General features: G+C 43.3%; 2 protein-coding genes across 2 annotated transcripts; both read left to right on the plus strand.

Moving 5' to 3' along the window:
* The first annotated feature begins 44 nt into the window (after positions 1 to 44).
* On the plus strand, positions 45 to 2,689 carry trmt112 (tRNA methyltransferase activator subunit 11-2). Its single transcript, XM_035649010.2, has 4 exons — positions 45 to 248; positions 1,379 to 1,480; positions 1,719 to 1,811; positions 2,271 to 2,689. The coding sequence occupies exons 1-4, from the start codon at positions 174 to 176 to the stop codon at positions 2,370 to 2,372; spliced, it is 372 nt and encodes a 123-aa protein (XP_035504903.1). The 5' UTR covers positions 45 to 173; the 3' UTR covers positions 2,373 to 2,689.
* A 1,860-nt stretch (positions 2,690 to 4,549) lies between these two features.
* tgfb5 (transforming growth factor, beta 5) lies at positions 4,550 to 12,764 on the plus strand. The gene is made up of 7 exons (XM_035649009.2): positions 4,550 to 6,154; positions 7,655 to 7,818; positions 8,494 to 8,626; positions 8,728 to 8,838; positions 10,501 to 10,681; positions 11,077 to 11,230; positions 12,245 to 12,764. The coding sequence occupies exons 1-7, from the start codon at positions 5,794 to 5,796 to the stop codon at positions 12,401 to 12,403; spliced, it is 1,263 nt and encodes a 420-aa protein (XP_035504902.1). The 5' UTR covers positions 4,550 to 5,793; the 3' UTR covers positions 12,404 to 12,764.
* Positions 12,765 to 16,608: the final 3,844 nt, after the last annotated feature.

Below are 16,608 nucleotides of genomic sequence, written 5' to 3' on the forward strand. Positions count from 1 at the left end.
ATATAACTTAGGAACCAACGGCGGGGAGGCTCAAACCAAGGGGAACTTTTTTTGCGACGCAACATCGGCTCTTCCGGTCCACATGTAAACGCTACATCGTGATTTACATGTAGATACAGATTAGGTTTGACTGTCTGCGAATTTCTTTGCCAGTAACTCATCGGCGTGTCAACATGAAGCTGCTCACTCACAACATGCTGACGTCCCACGTGAAGGGCGTCATGAAGGGATACCCGCTGCTCATCAAGGTAAACTGCGCACAACTGGTTAGCGGTTAGCATCGCTGCTAACACTAGCATAATATGCTATAATCATATTATGATCTTGTGGTCGGACAGACACTGACACGAAGGCAGGCTGTTGTTTTCACGACAGGATGTATCATTGTTGTTTATATTTCCAAGCCCCCCTGGTTGTGGTGACAGTCATTTTACAGGAACAGGAGCTGACTGATGCTGGGTGTCCATGTTATGGTTTACATCGGTGCAATATGTTTTTAATTCAGTCGGGGCAAGTTTATTTGTAGAGCACATTTCAACAGCAAGGCAAATCAAAGAGTTGTACATTCAATTTTAAAAGCAATGGGAATAAACACATGTACAAGCACATTAAAATACCTTAATTTTTAAAAGTAGAATAAGATGAAAGTTACAGTTACAAGTTACATAAGAAATGCGTAGATCGTTTATTTACTGAAAGGCGGCGGCAAACAGAAAAGATTTAAAAGAACAAGAGTTGCAGCAGACCTGCAATTTTCTGGGAATTTGTTCCAGATCTGTGGAGCATAGAAGCAGAACACTGCCTCTCAATGTTTATTTCTACAACACCATCACTAACCTAGTTACTGAAACAAATAATACAAATTATAATATCCAGATCGGCGTAAACACTATAAGCCGATTGGAATTAGAATTTAAAGCAGGGAACTTAAAAAGCAGAATTGTACTGGATTGAATTGTATTGTGCAGGTGTACACACGTGCATTAGGTGTGTGTGTAAAAGGTTTTCACCCAATGTATTTTATCATTCTTCATCTTTAGGTAAAGATCAGATTACAACTGCTCTTGGTTGGCAGTTTGCTTGCAGGTGTTTCTGTGTGATGGTGCTCTAGTATTATTCTGTTTTATAGTGTTATTCACAATATACCAGAGTGGCCTCTGGTATATTGTGACAATAGAGTAATCAATGTCTGTTGCCAATTGGACAGTAGCAATCGACAAGACTAGGATAAGGAAAGTATTTTATTAACCATACATATATCCCTGAGAATACACCTCCTTGTATGGATTTCAAAGTCACAGAATATAAGTAGTATCACCTGTTCATTCTGATAGGTTGTTATTTGGTCTTTTTTTAATGTAATTCTTTTTGTGTGAAGGCAACTGAGGTGAAGGTGAATGAGGTGGAGTTCAACCCTCAGTTCGTCAGCCGGATGATTCCCAAACTGGAGTGGAACGCTCTGGTCCAAGCTGCAGAGGAGGTCAGTGTGACTGAGCTGCAGTGTGATGGGATTTAATGCTTTCTCACTATCAACCTTTTCTAAATCAGTACAAACATCCACTACTGATCACTGAGATCATGGGTTTCAGATTGACTCTAAATTTCTGAATCCAGTTCATGGATTTCAGTCGGTAACATCCATTTTGAGAGGCTCATATTCATCTCTGCGGTGCACGGTCCAGTTTGAATTCTTGCTACATTGTGTTTTCTCTCAATAGCTGGGTCATCGCCAAGACCTGCCAGGTGAGCTGGTGTCGGACTACGAGAAAGACGAAGAGTTCCTGAAGAAAGTCCACAGAGCACTATTAGAGGTAAAAGTGTAATCGGTCATCATCAATCTGCTTTTTTGTTTCCTCAAGTAATTGAGTTTCTTTTGTTTTTTTAAAAGACCAGAAATAGTAAAATAAACATCTCTCTCATCTTCCCAGTAGCTTTGATGACTTATTTTGTGAGACTAAAAATCCCAAACACCAAGATATCTAGTTTTCACTTATATAAAGTAGAGAAAAATCAGGATTTGTTCTTTGTTATTTCATACTAGATAGAAACATATAAATACTCTTAGCAAGATTAAGGTGGTGGCCTTCCACAGATTTGATCCTAAATATGGAAATGTGCTCATGTAGCCGATCCACGGTTACCTTGGATACCAGAGACAAACATTAATTGAAAATAAATATATAATTTTTAGAATATTTCATACTTTTGTCCATATAAAGTATTGTTGCTCTATGATGAAATCTTTGTTTTTAACTTTGTGTGTGTGACAGGTGGAGGTGATCGAGGGCTGTCTGCAGTGTCCCGAGTCAGGACGAGAGTTCCCGATCTCCAGAGGAATCCCCAACATGCTGCTGAACGAAGACGAGGTGTAAACACCAGCTCGACGGTCCTCGTCACTCAACCCCACCCCAAACTGTCACTCAGATGGGATTGTGGAGAGAGAAAGAGGTTGGACTCTGGTTTGAGTTGGTGCCATGAGAACGTTCGCCACACTGTTTGGTTCATTGTAGTTATGACATTTGAAGTGGCTGATCCTGCCAATGGAAGGAAGAGATCTGGAGAGTAACGAATGGAAATGTTCCCCGTGAGAAACCCCCAGTGGTTTTATCTGTATTTATTTTTGTAACTGTTCGGGCTTTTTCTTTTTCCTTTTTTCAATAAAACTGTCGTCATTTCCATGACAGTCAAAGCTGTTGTAGGTTACTGTGGTAAAATATGGATTCAGTTATATTACAGGCACGCTGAAGCCCACTTGTGTGTGCCGAGGCTCGTAACCCCATCTCGCCATCTCAGGGTTTTAGAGAGTCCTGAGGGCCAGATGACGTGGCAGTGCCTGGACTATATTTGGCAGAAAAAGTAGGCAGGCTAGAAATTGTTTTCGAGGAAGTCTTACTTTTTTTTCTCCTTTAAGCCACATTGCAGGACACACACACACACACACATACACACACACACACACACACACCCCACCCCACCTGGGTGGGCTCCTGTGATGCAAGAGGCCCCACAGTGTGTCTGACCTTTTCAAGAGAGAATTTTTTTTAAAGAACGTTGAGGTCCACAAAGATGAATTAAGTGTTTTTCCGATCATTTCTGGCTCTGAGATGGCGCAGCAGTCAAGTTGGAACAGGGGCCATTTGTTCGCAGGCAGTGTTATCATTTTTAGAAACCTTTGCCAGGACAGATGATGAAGGAGGGGGGTTTGCCCTGACCAGAAGCCTCAAGGCAGCCCAAGTCTCTCCTACCTTCCCCTTCTACTTACAGCAATTACAGGCCTTCCACCCGCAACTATAATAACGGTATAATGGGATGGCAGCAGAGCAGCAATAAAAACCATCCCTGACAGATTAACAGTCCTCTCCACGTCCTGAGCTGTAATTAACAATGAGACCGAAGAGGAACAGAGAGGAAAGAAAGGAGCTAGATTTAGGGCATGAAAAGATAGGGGTGGGAAGAAGGGATGGGCTCTCAGTGGAGGGATTTAATAAAATTAGGATAAGCCTGTTTGTGTCAGCGTGAGCTGGAAATCCCACTACGATCCAGATTAAAGCCGCATTTTGAAATCTCTGGCATGGACCAAGGCTTCCTCCATTTTAACATTTCCTGGCAATGATGGTAACCACTCATCTGTGCATGAATATGAAGTGACAGGTCTGAGAGAGAGAAACTGAGAGAGAGAAACTTAACAAAAAGGCTCGTCTGGCTCAAGTTTCCTGTAGCCCAGTCTTGCAACATATTCTGAGACCACAGGGGGTGCTGTTGTCACACCCGCGTCATATATGGAGATTGGGCGAGAAAGATTCTCCTGTTAACGACTTAGTTTGAGATGTTTGACAACTCAAAGACAAGTTTGCTGTGATCATGGGAAGTCATGTGAGAGTTAAAAGTTATTGTGCGTTGGTCATTTTAATGCTGCAGTCACGATGTCAGCAGAACGGAACGAAAAAACGTGTCACCACAAACTAGGGAGAATTAACGCAATATTCCAAGGTGGTTAGACATGACCAAGTGCTAACTGTAGTTATAACAGTTTGTTAACAAGTGAAACCAGGTTATAGTCTGTTGGTATTATTAACTGAGATGAATTGACTATATTCGTGTTAATTTAGTTTTCTTCATGTAACCGCCAGCAGTGATGAATTCACAGTTATTCGTCCAATAGTTTTACATTATAGTTAGATTCAATACCACTCCGGTTTCTGTTGACAAGGACAGAGATGACCTAGTGCAATTTTAGTTAAACTTGATGAAAACTGATTATTGTTTATAGCAACAACCACCTATTAAAAAAATATATTATTTAGATATTTAGAATCCTGGGTTCTAAAATGAACTAGCAAATAACTGAAAATGTAGAACTGGTCCTTTAAGCCTGCTGTGCCCTCATGGGATGTTTACCTGCGGAGAGAGGGTGATTCTGGCATTTTTGTGGAAGCAAGAAATTGCTAAATATGTGTTTGTACCTCCTTTAGAGAGAGAGGGGGGGGGGGGGGGGGTATGGCTCTTGGCTACATAATCATACACTCCCTTCACTTTGGTAGCAAGCAGCCCCACCTCCACCACCACCTCTCTCCACATCTCTCCACATCCAGTCCCTCCCTCCCAGACTCCCTGTGTCTGGGGCTCTGTGTGGATCTGCACAATAATGGAGTCCCATCACTCAGCAGCGCTCGGTGTCTTCAGTGGAGCGTTCGTCCCAGCAGACATCACACTGGAGCTCGTTTAAACTGGGGATTTGTAATTTACTGTCCACTTTGCTCTTTTTAAAAAGAAAAAAATACTCACAGCATAAGGACTTCTTTCATATGCCTTTTTTTCTGCGTCATGACTTTTTCCGTAGTCTTGTGTTTGTGTGAGGGGGATTAACAGGCCCACCGTGGTCTCCAACATAAATCAACACTTTTTTTTCTCCCCTACGTTTGGGTGCAGGCTGCTTCTCTGTTTATCTATATCAGGGGATGGGAGGATCTCAGTGGGGTTTAAAGAAGGCTGTGACTAGAGTTTCTGGGAGCGGGTATGGGCCGGTTGTCTGCTCCACAGATGGTTCTCCCGGAGGTGAACGCACAGGAGTGCTGCTGCTGCAGATGAAGTGGGCAGCTCGCGTTTTCGCTCGGAGGGTTCGCGACATGGGCTGAGCTCCTGCGACGAGCACTCTTTTCTCCTGAAAGCTGTTGAGTCTTTCGACGATGGACGACGGAGACGGATAAAAAAACCCAAACGCAAATCAACTCATCGGACACATCGCTTCACCTTTACACGCGGAAACTGCGCACGCAGCACCGGCACGAGACCGCTCCGCAGCGCCGAGCGCACCAGGCTGCAGCCGAGCGCACCAGGCCAACCCAGGCTCCAGCATCGGACGATTCTACAGCGGAGTTTGGTCGTTGTGTGATGATATTAGAGATTTAGAGGCAGTTTTGTCTCCCAAGTACTAGTTTCATATAAATATTTCCCCTTTAGATTTATTAACTGAAACGACTGAAAATAATTGACAATGCGCCGTTTTGTGCCTGGTGTTAAAATAGAAAGGCGCGTGTATGAACAATGTTATAAAATTACCATAGAAGAATAAGAGTGAAGTCAGCAGATGTGGATTTTTTTTTTGTTGCTTTGACAAAAATGCCCTCTTCGAACTGGATGTATGGATTTATTTTTTTTTCTGGCTTGGGTTGAACGTTCCGGTTTCAAATGTTGAATCACTTTACGCACGTCCGCGGTGCTCGGCTTTGAGGCTTCGCCCGTTCCCAGTGCACCACCGTGAGCCTCTGCCTCCTCCCGCCTCCTCGCCGGACAATGTGGCTCCCACGCCTCGCGCTGCTGCTGCTGCTCCGGTTCTCCGGCGTGTCGCCGGTGGACGGGTTCAACACGTGTCAGTCCATCAACCTGGACGCGCAGAAGTCCCGGCGCATCGAGGCCGTCCGCGGACAGATCCTCAGCAAGCTCCGCATCCGCAGCCCGCCGCCGGACGAGGACGAGGAGCCGCAGCCGGGCCCCGTGGCCCCGGAGGTCATGCTGCTGTACAACAGCACGCGAGAACTGCTGAAGGAGCGCGCGCGTCTGGCCGAGTCCGCGTGCGAGCGCGAGAGCAGCGAGGAGGACTACTACGCCAAAGAGGTGCAGAGGATCGACATGCTGCCCCCCCGGACCAACACAAGTGAGTCCACGTCTGGGGTGTGGCAGGAGGTTGTCGACGTGTGGTCCGGGGGCCCGAAGGACCCGCGACGGCCCAAATCTAGTTCTCTAGAAATGATCCAAATTCATAAATAGAATTATGGTTCACAACCTTCTGGCCTCTGACGCCTTAGTTGATGCTCGATTTCAAATACTTTTAGAAAAGTTTGGGGAGGTTGTGTTTTATAGTATTGTAGAAATGTTAGTAAAATCTAACTATAATATTATAATATATTCCCCCCTGTCTCCTTCTTCTAATCACTTGGTGACCAATCTTTGGTGTCCAGAGCATCAGGGCAGGAACCACAGACATCATTTTAGTAGTAATCTATTATTTTTCTTTTTAAATCTAAATGGACAAGTCAAGAAAAGTGAGCTGATGACTTCAGCTCCATCAGTCGTCAGTCACATAAAACTATCAGTGTGTAAATATATACAATATATAAGTATTTGAAAATCTCACTTGAACTATTAGAAGAAAAAAAACTTGATCCATTCCTGATTGTTAAATTGCTGATGTACTGATGCATAAGCAATAGTTTCATGTTGCATCTGGTGCAGGTGGTTTCCAACTGTCCACTCTGTAGTAATACACTACTAATGCACTATGACTGATATGGTTCATGCATCATGTGACACTTGACTGTAAATCCCCATATTTAGCATCTCTAAGCAATGAATTTTAATAAATGCCTTTTACACATAATGTAGTCGTAAGCAACTATATGGATGTTTTTATTAGTATTTGTCAACAATATAGACATTTGACAGGATTACATTTTTACTATATTAATTAAAAAATATATCTGTTATGTTTAATAATTAGCATCCAGCTATGAGTGCCCCACACACCTGTGTACAGTATGCAATAAACATGGATGTAATGTTTATGAATGCTAAATAGGGAGACTTACAATGAAGCCAAGCTGTACAATATTTAAACAGGTTTTATCTACAATGAATCTAATATCTAGAACTGTCAGATCCAGTAAATGGATTAGAAACATTTAATTCAGTAATGTTTCACACAGTGGCCTGGTTTAACAGGAGAACTGATGGGGGCTGCATCACGACTGCCCATTGAAACAAAAGTGATGGTGTTTGGTATTTGAGGGACGAGTGGAGAAATAAAGTTATCAAGAGTTATCCTGCCTCCTTCGACAGATACTGTAGATGTCAACTTGAGCGAGGCACTCACTTCAGTACATGAATACATGACTGTCGATGCGTTAGGTGATGTTTCATACAGTTTAACCCTTGGATGCAACAATTGCCCATCTATTAAACATAAGACCAGACACATTTACTCACTGTGGCCAAACATATCATTTAGTCTCGAGACACTCATCCGCAGTAATTATGTCCGAGACAATGCATCAGTCCCGCGGCTCTGTTTTAACCAATGGCATAAACACAACGTTGTCTAACAAGTCTTGGGATGTTGTTGGAGCATCAGTCATCCTGTGTGTTTTATCCCGTCCAGATGCAGTGCAGCCAGCAGCGCCCAACCCCCACTACAGAGTGGTCCACTTCGACGTCAGCGGAGTGGACCTGACCAACAGCACCCTGGTCATGGCTGAGTTCAGGATCTTCAGAGCTCCCAACCCGCAGGCCCGGGCCTCACAGCAGAGGGTGGAGATCTTTCAGGTAAATGACAGTGTGACGCCGGGGGACATGTCTCAACCACAAAGCACGCATGCAATCGGCAGTATCAGTGAGGCTGCTTTTACATCTAAATCAATGCAATTTTCCTGCAATTATGAAGCAAACACTGAATCCATGGTTCTTCAGAATCACCCCGGGCAGAAAAACTCACAGGAGTTGTCTCGTGTCAAAGCCACAGAATAATGTTTTCATCTCTTTCTTCATCCAAAGGGACGTTCAAGTGCGTCCTACAATTTAAATGTGTCTTTTGTGTTGATTTCTCCTTTCAGAATTTTTGGGCAGCAGGCCAACTAGACTGTTATGACCCTAAATCTTAATCAGTTAAGCTGAATTTGGCCTGAAGGAGATATTCTTCACCTCTCAGAGAAAAATGTTAGCCCCAAGGAAGTGACTCAACATGATTTAGGTGTCTGATTTAAGTTCTGAAGGTTATTATTGGTATTTATAATGACACAACAATGTTATGATCTATGCCGTTCATGTGTTATGTGAAATTTAAGGAGGATAAACTCACTGCCCCCTTACCCACAGTGTAAATGACATGATCTGCTGTCAAGAAGAGAGGAGAAGAAAGCAATACATGCTGCCTGTGTGAGACTCTGTACATTAGCTCCATCACATTCTTGTTTTTCTCTGGTTGTTGTTTTTTTGCATCAGCTGCTGAAGCCAGACGAAGATAGCACCTCCACTCAACGTTACATTGACTCCCGCACCGTTCAGCCGAGGGCTAAGGGATCCTGGATCTCTGTGGATGTCACGGAAACCATTAAGGACTGGGTGTCAGATCCAGGTCAGCCTCAGCACCAGGCAGACCGTTCCCCCATAATGATCCATCGAAGCTGTGTTTGTATCGTTCATCTTTCTTGTCTGTTTCTCTTCCTCCTACTCCAGAGAATAATCTTGGCCTGAAGCTTGGTGTCCACTGTCCCTGCTGCACCTTCGTCCCATCCACCAACAACATCGTTCCCAACAAGAGTGAGGAGTTGGAGGCTCTGTTTGCTGGTTTGTTGCCGTTCCTTTTGTTTTCACTGCACATCATGCAAACCAACTCGTGGTACTCGTACTGTACATGTACATGCATGGTGGATGATTAGAGGAGGGTTTTTTATAAGGCTCAGATGATGCCCAGTGACACTAAATCTTAAATTGAACTTACATTTTTGGCTGAGGGAAGATTTTCACACCTCTAGTCCCAGGAAAGTGAGTGAACTGAGTTGAACGTTCTGTTGCAGAGAAGCTGTTTCATGTCAGAGATAGACACACTAAAGGAAAGACTTGAGATTAGAGATGATTTGAGACTTTCCTGAGTCCTGCAGCAAGTATCTGTAATGGTTGTCTGTTAGTGGATCTCTGGTCAGCATGGAAAGATTAGTTGGGGAGCTAACCACAACACATAAACAAACAAATCAATAAACATGACAGGCAGTGTGCCAAAGGTTTGATAAATTGTACAAGTCATCAGACGAAAGATGAACCACAGTTTCATCCCAGTGGCCATAAAGATGAGAAATGAAGCTTTAACAGGTTGGATGTAAAAAGCTTTGTAGGGGCATTAAAAGCACTGGCGGAAGATTTATCGGCACAGCAATAATCCTGCAGGTCACAAAGTGTGAAGATAAAGTGCAGACTGTTCTGGGAGGCGCCTCGAGTGATAATAGAGAAACTGGTCTTCCACACACGGTGATGCGACTGAATACCAGACAGTCTGTGTTGCTGCATTTAGGCTCCAAATTATGGCATTTCTTCAGGATTTACACTCAGCTGAGCCAAGTCATGCTTCTTCTTTTTTTTCCACGCTTGAAAAAAAATATATCAACATTTGATTTGCTGTGAGACAAGTAAGGGCTTGTTCTGACTTCTTGAACGCCCGTAGTTTAGAAACTCATGAAAACATGAAACAACAGTCATGTAGTCACTCATGGCCTCAGAAACAACTAAATCATTTGATTCCATCTATGTACCATAATATATTTTAAAAAACTTCTAAATGAATCCTCCTGCCTCCTCAGAAAACTATTTGAAGTGTAAAAAACACACCTAGAGGATGTTTTACTTGTATAACTGCAGCAGTGCCACAGTGTAGAACTACTTCATTCCTGCAATATTTTACTGATAGTTTTACATTATGCAGAATAGTTCATTTCAGACAAAAAGTACAGTATGTTATATTATTGGATTATAATTATTGACTATATACATTTTAATGTTGCAGCAACAAACATGGATGACAGGATGAGTGAAATTGATATTTGCACTGGAGTTGAAATATAACATTTCCTGTAAGGTGTGGTATATTGGAACTGTGAAGTAGCATAACATGGGAATGCTGAAGTATAATACAAGTACCTCAAAACTCTCTTTGAAGGGGGCAGTAAGTAATTTAAAGCAATACACATTTTGTTAAAACCAAAAATGGTGCGGACCGCAACCGCACAATACTGTGTGACGTTGAATTGAGTTGATGCTACGTCTCAGGGGTTTTGGCCTCAGGCGTTAGTCTCACACACCCGAGGCTGCGGGTTCACGGCCAGTGCAGTAAAATCACAGCAACAACAAGGAGAGAGACAGGCTTCCTCCAAAATCACTTACTGCCCCTTTAAGTACTATACTTAAGTAAATGTTCATAGTAACTTTGCGCCACTGTACACACTGTACTTTCCGTAGGTTTGGACGACGAGCAGCTTCGTCAGATGAGAAAACCCGGTCAGGTCAAAGGTCAGGGGGACTTCAGCTCCAAGACGCCGCACCTCATCCTCACCCTGCTGCCCAGCGACAGAGTTGACAACCCGACCAAGAAGAACCGCAAGAGGAGGGCGGCCGCCACAGACACTACAACCTGCTCCCGGTAGGCCGCCAAGGAGCCGCATGACCGACAGCACTGACACTGTTCCCGGACTCCTAGTCTCATGCTTCTGACATCTAGTTGTTGTGGGCAGTGGGTTTCATTTTTTCCTCTCCAGACCTCAAACTCACTTTGCAGTCTATTGTGTGGCAAAAACTAACAACACTGACCCTCTGTTTAGACTGCAGGCCAACAGGCATGCAGGGTTTTATTTAGACTACCTCACTACAGGGGAAAACTCTGGCAACGTTGCGTGGTCATTACCTTGCGGGGGCTGCTTCTTCAATGGTGACCCACGGCCATTTTCCCATGACCCAACTTTGGGCCCTTGCCCCAGACCTTGAAGAGCAGGACGGGAGTTGAAATGGTGTGTTTGTGTCTCTCTCTGTGTGTCTCAGTGGCTCAGACCAGGGCTGCTGCTTGCGCTCGCTCTACATCGACTTCAGGCGTGACCTCAACTGGAAGTGGATCCATGAGCCCAAAGGTTACAAAGCTAACTTCTGTGCCGGCAACTGTCCTTACCTCTGGAGTGCCAACAACCACTACAACATGGTGAGTGGGTATCGATATGTAGTTATGGCTTGAAATCAGACCTAAACATTTTTTGGTAGAGACTGAAACGTGTGTACCATGGCACTTAAAGCCCGGCCTAATTCTTAATCTGTTCTTAATCTGTAGACTGGCGTAGACTCGTCTCCGCAGTAAAATACTGTGGTCTGGACCAAAAGTGCAATCCACTTTCAGCCAGATTTCAATGTACAGAATCCTAAAATGTGGGAGACGTTTTTCCCTTAAATGAGTTTAATGTGCACCATGGTTAACCCCACTGTCATAAATGGGCTGTCACCTCGCAGAAGCCTGTTGCTGAACACATAGTATTACACAACGCAGCCTGTTTGTCTCATGGCTTATTGGCCTGTTGTCACACAGACTCTCATTCTGCTTGAATTATATTTACATGACACTTAGGTCTGCTGCCATGAAATATTTTGCTGCTGTCAAAAATGCCACTGTGACTTTCACAACAATTAGAATTTGCTGGTTTTGACGGAGTTTGGCAGTTTTTTGTTGTACATGTTAAAGTATGTGAAAAAGAAATAGAGAAACTTATGGTTGGGATATAGGATAGTACCAATGGTTGAACTTGATATTACCGTAATTGATTTACCTGCTGAACCTTCTTCAGACAGCCCCTCAAAGAGTTGAGGTCATATCCATACAACAAGTTTAGAGGAAACATTCTCAGTCATTATCTTTGAAGAGTTCAACTCAGGACTGTGTTGGTGTGGTTTGACCAAAGACACAGACATTTTTGGGAAACAGGCTTATTTGCCGTCTTACCGAGAGTTATTGAGATCAACCACTCGCTCATCTGTCAGTAAATACGAAGCCGAACCGCCAGCAGCTGGTTAGCTTGGCTTAGCACAGAGACAAACACAAACACACGTGAAATAACTGTTCTAACTTTGGCACAAAACTGTTGTGTTGGTTATTCGTAGTAAGAAAACTGAAAACAAATATATGTTCAGGTCCTTTAACTTTCCTTTGTCTCTTTTCCCTGGTCAGATTCTGCCCCTGTACAACAAGCTGAACCCCGAGGCCTCCGCCTCGCCCTGCTGCGTTCCTCAGGACCTGGAGCCCCTCACCATCATGTACTTCATAGGGCGCACACCTCGCGTTGAGCAGCTCTCCAACATGGTCGTCAAATCCTGCAAGTGCCGCTGAGGGAGGCGAGCTCAGAGGAAGAGGTCAGAGAGGAGAAGAATGATTACAGGACTCAAAGTACCAACTGCTTTGCTCAGGGGGAAATCAAAAAACAAACGAGGACAGGCGAATGAATCCTGTGTTCATTAATCTTCGTGGTGTGGTCGCCTTTAGCAGATTCTTCAGATGTTTTTTTGTTGTTGTTTTTTTTTACTCTGTATGACTCAAATATCCGGATTTGGTCCCATTCTTTTCACGCATAAACACTTGTCAACATTTTTATTCATTCTCTGACACTTTTCATCTGATATAGGACACTGTAAATATGACACATAGCTGTATTAAACCTGTACCTGGATATTAAAAACAGGGTGTTGTGTGATTTGGCTACGTTTGGTCTGCGTTAAAAAAAGGATTCTTTTTATCAGCATCTTGATTCCACCTCGTTTGTGTCCCTGCGGCCGCGGGCAGCCAGACGTGTGCTTGTTTGCTTTAGTTTTGAAGGTGTTGATTGGAAGGGGCCGTGGTGGAAAGGTTTGCAGACGGAGATCCTCAGGCGAAGGGAGCAGATCGAGAAGAGAGAGAGGAGCTGTGTCCAGGCAGAGGCCCTGCCAGCTCTCTGCGGTCCCGGGCTGAAATCTGCCCGGCGTAAACAGGATGTGAAAGGTTTCCAGACACCGACCCGACCACTCACGGAACGCTACATTTAAATGCTCCCCCTCTCTCTCTCTCTCTCTCTCTCTCTCTCTCTCTCTCGCTCTCTGTTGCTCAGGGTTCTGGGATTTGTGGTGGGAGGAGAGACGGAGAAAAGAGAGGCTTTGAAAATGAGACGTGGGATGATAGGGCTGCATTTGGAAGGGCAACAAGTTTGGAAGGTGGTATTTTGCAGCCTTAGCAAATTTGTAACTGTTTGGGTCATGCTCAAAAATTCTGTAAACACACACTCATGCTCATTTTCTGAATGTGCATCCATTATCTTATTGTAAAAAAGCTGTCGACTCATAACTATTCCTATGCTGTCATTATATTCTGTCGTACCTATGTTTACCATCAGTCGCTCATTGATTCACTCATGCACACACGTGCACACTAACACACACACACACACACAGACACACACACACATGCACACTCAAATATCCACACTTTTGATAGAATGTCTAAATGCTGAAAATAAAAAACATCCCCGAGGTTCATTTTAAATATAGGCCCTCTGGCATGCCAGTGGTTTGTGTGCTTGTGTGTGTGTGTGTGTGTGTGTGTGTGCGTGTGCATGTGCATGGTAGAGAGTGAAAAACATTTGTAGACAGATGTTACTCTGCTGAGATGTGATATTATGATGTTTTTATTATATCTTGTTTTGTGTGTGTGTGTGTGTGTGTGTGTGTGTGTATGTGTGTGTGTGTGTGTGTGTGTGAGACACAGCAATAAGAATCAAATCAATACTCAAACTGTTTTAAGGGTTGGTGAACATATTCTGCCATTCCTCTGCTGTTTAGTCTAAGAAAGTGTTGATTTGTCTCTGATGTTCACGCCTCCACCCATATTCAGTGGAGGTAAAGGGGATTTAGTTTTGACTTGTGCTCACGGCGGGAAAAAATGACATTTTTGAAAATTGGCATCTTTTATACAAACAGTTTCCTACAAGAGTTCCGGTCAAAAGTGTTGCCGTCAGTCATTCAAACAACGTTTCTGCAAAGACTGTTGACACAACAGACAGGATTAAATTCATCCATTTCGCCTCTGAAAATCTGGGCACATAAAAACCCAAACTGTTTCCCTCAACCGACTATTGAGGGTAAGAAACACAAAGTGGGGTTTTTATAATCTGGATGGACTGAGCTGTTAAACTGTCCGTCGCCATGGCAACGGTACTTCTGCACTCATGGTTGGCAGTAAAGTTTCTCTGGATAAACTGACTACAAACGCACTTTGACAGGGAGCTGAGGATTTACACGGCATCTGTTTGTGCCTGTGGTCTGTGTCACGGCCGTGGTTCAGGCGCGATAATGCTCTTGAGTGTTGTGTAAAACGAATTAGTCAACACGCAGCAGCAGTGGTGGAAAGTAAAAGTACAATTACTCCAATGCTGTGCACAAATACAGTATTGAGGCTCAATGAGCATTTCAATTTAATGTCAAATGATCTATATTTATTGTGTCTTACAGCTGTAATTAATATTTATTCTACAAATGAAGATTTTAAATACAAACTACACAGAGTTATGATGTCAAGATATGATGCAATGTCATAAATTGATTCATAAAATGACATAAATCATAACATTACTATAATTCAACGATAGTGAGGATTGAATTATTATATTATGTGTTATTAGGTTATTTTTTTAATTAGGAGTTTGTAGGATTGAATTTGACAACTCCTGACTGTAATTTTTTTTTTTTTATAAATATTTGCATTGTGGGTTTTCAACACACAAACAACACAGACAATTCCAACAATGCCAACAATACACGTGGCCACAAGCACTGACTATTTGGCTTTGATCCATGATAAATGATCCACATAATCAATAGAAAATAAAATAATAATAATAATAAAGAGAATTGTATCCTGGCACAAATATGTTGTAGTATAAAGTACAATGTATGAATGGGAAAATATGCAGATTATCAATACACTGATCGGCCACAACACTAAACAGGTAACTGGCTTAAGTTACCTCACCTTTAAGAACATTCACCTGTTGATACCTTTTACTTCACTAGGAGTATTTTTTACATTGTTGTACTTGTAGGCTACTTTACTTTACTCACAGCACGGAGTAGTAGTTAGTGTTGACCCTTTTTTAGGTCGCGGCCATTTGGTGCAACAGGTCTCGTCTCTGCCTCGTCCTCATCCTTACCTGCCTTCATATCAGAGACTGCTTATTGACTTTATTTGGCCATTTCAGTCACTGAAATAAAAACTGAAACAGCTGGTTTCAACTGGTTATACGTTTGTGCACCACAAATAAAAATGTTCACCTCCATCGTCTAAGAAAAACATTAAGGAACCTATCAGTGTGCTCAGATGCCACTGCAGGTGCATTAGAAAGATTTTTCGTTTCTTTTTTAACTTTTGTGTCTTTGGTGAACTGAGCCTTCTCCATTGACCTGAAACTTAATCCAGCCGTTGTTGGAGATACGTCTTTTTGGGCAGTGTTGGGTTTTTTATCCGAGCTGCTTCTGCTGTTAAAAATAACATAAAGAGATACAAACTTTTCTCCAGCCACAGTGAGAATGCAGCCTCACTCTGTGTGTGTGTGTGTGTGTGTGTGTGTGTGTGTGTGTGTGTGTGTGTGTGCGTGTCAGAGTGCTATAGTGCCTGGGCTGTGGCAAGGCTCCCTTCCCCCTGAGTAAACTAGCCCCGGCATCTGTTAGTCTTTTCCACTTAACTACCTCTTGCTATATCCAACCTGTATTTATCCCACTGTAAAGCGCCTCTGTCTCACACTGGGTCCCACTGTCCTTGCTGTGGTATCGACCCCCGCTCTCTCTCTCTCACACACTCACTCACACACACACACACACACACACGCACACACACACACACACACACACACACACACACACACACACACACACACACACACGCACACACACACACACACACACACACACACACACACACACACACACACACACACACTCACTCACTCACTCACTCACGACTTTTAGCCTCTGTATAGCAGAATATATAATGATTTATTGCTCTGGCTCTTGACACACTCCCTCACACTTCCCATACTCCATGAAATGTAAGAGAGCCTTTGATAAAGGTTGTGGAAAAATAATTAAAAAAAAACAATGATCTTTTTTCTCACATGCACCTAAGGGTCTGTATCCAATGTAGCTCACATTCTACATTTTGAAAACTCTTAATTAATCACTGGTACAGGTTATTTCTGGCAGTCTTATTAAATTCCTGCTCTCAGGGCAACAGGACACGTAAACACAAAATAAAACATCGTGCAAGCAGCATCTTCTGCTGACAAGGCAGAAGATGCTGATCTGTGGCCGCAGCATTGTCGAAGCCACTTCCTTCAAACAGTCAAACTTGGAGACCAGAGCGGAGCTTGTGGCCCAGCCGGTACAAAGCAGCGGAGAGATCAAACCCCAGGTTGAGCCTGGTTGTTCTCTTGTCAAACGGACGAGGGCGACATTTCTGTGATTTCCTTTCTTAGATTCATGTCAGGGCTGATAAGTTTGGAATCGTGTGAAAGA

This window comes from Scophthalmus maximus, chromosome 9, assembly GCF_022379125.1.
Source record: "Scophthalmus maximus strain ysfricsl-2021 chromosome 9, ASM2237912v1, whole genome shotgun sequence".
Classification (NCBI taxonomy): Eukaryota; Metazoa; Chordata; class Actinopteri; order Pleuronectiformes; family Scophthalmidae; genus Scophthalmus; species Scophthalmus maximus.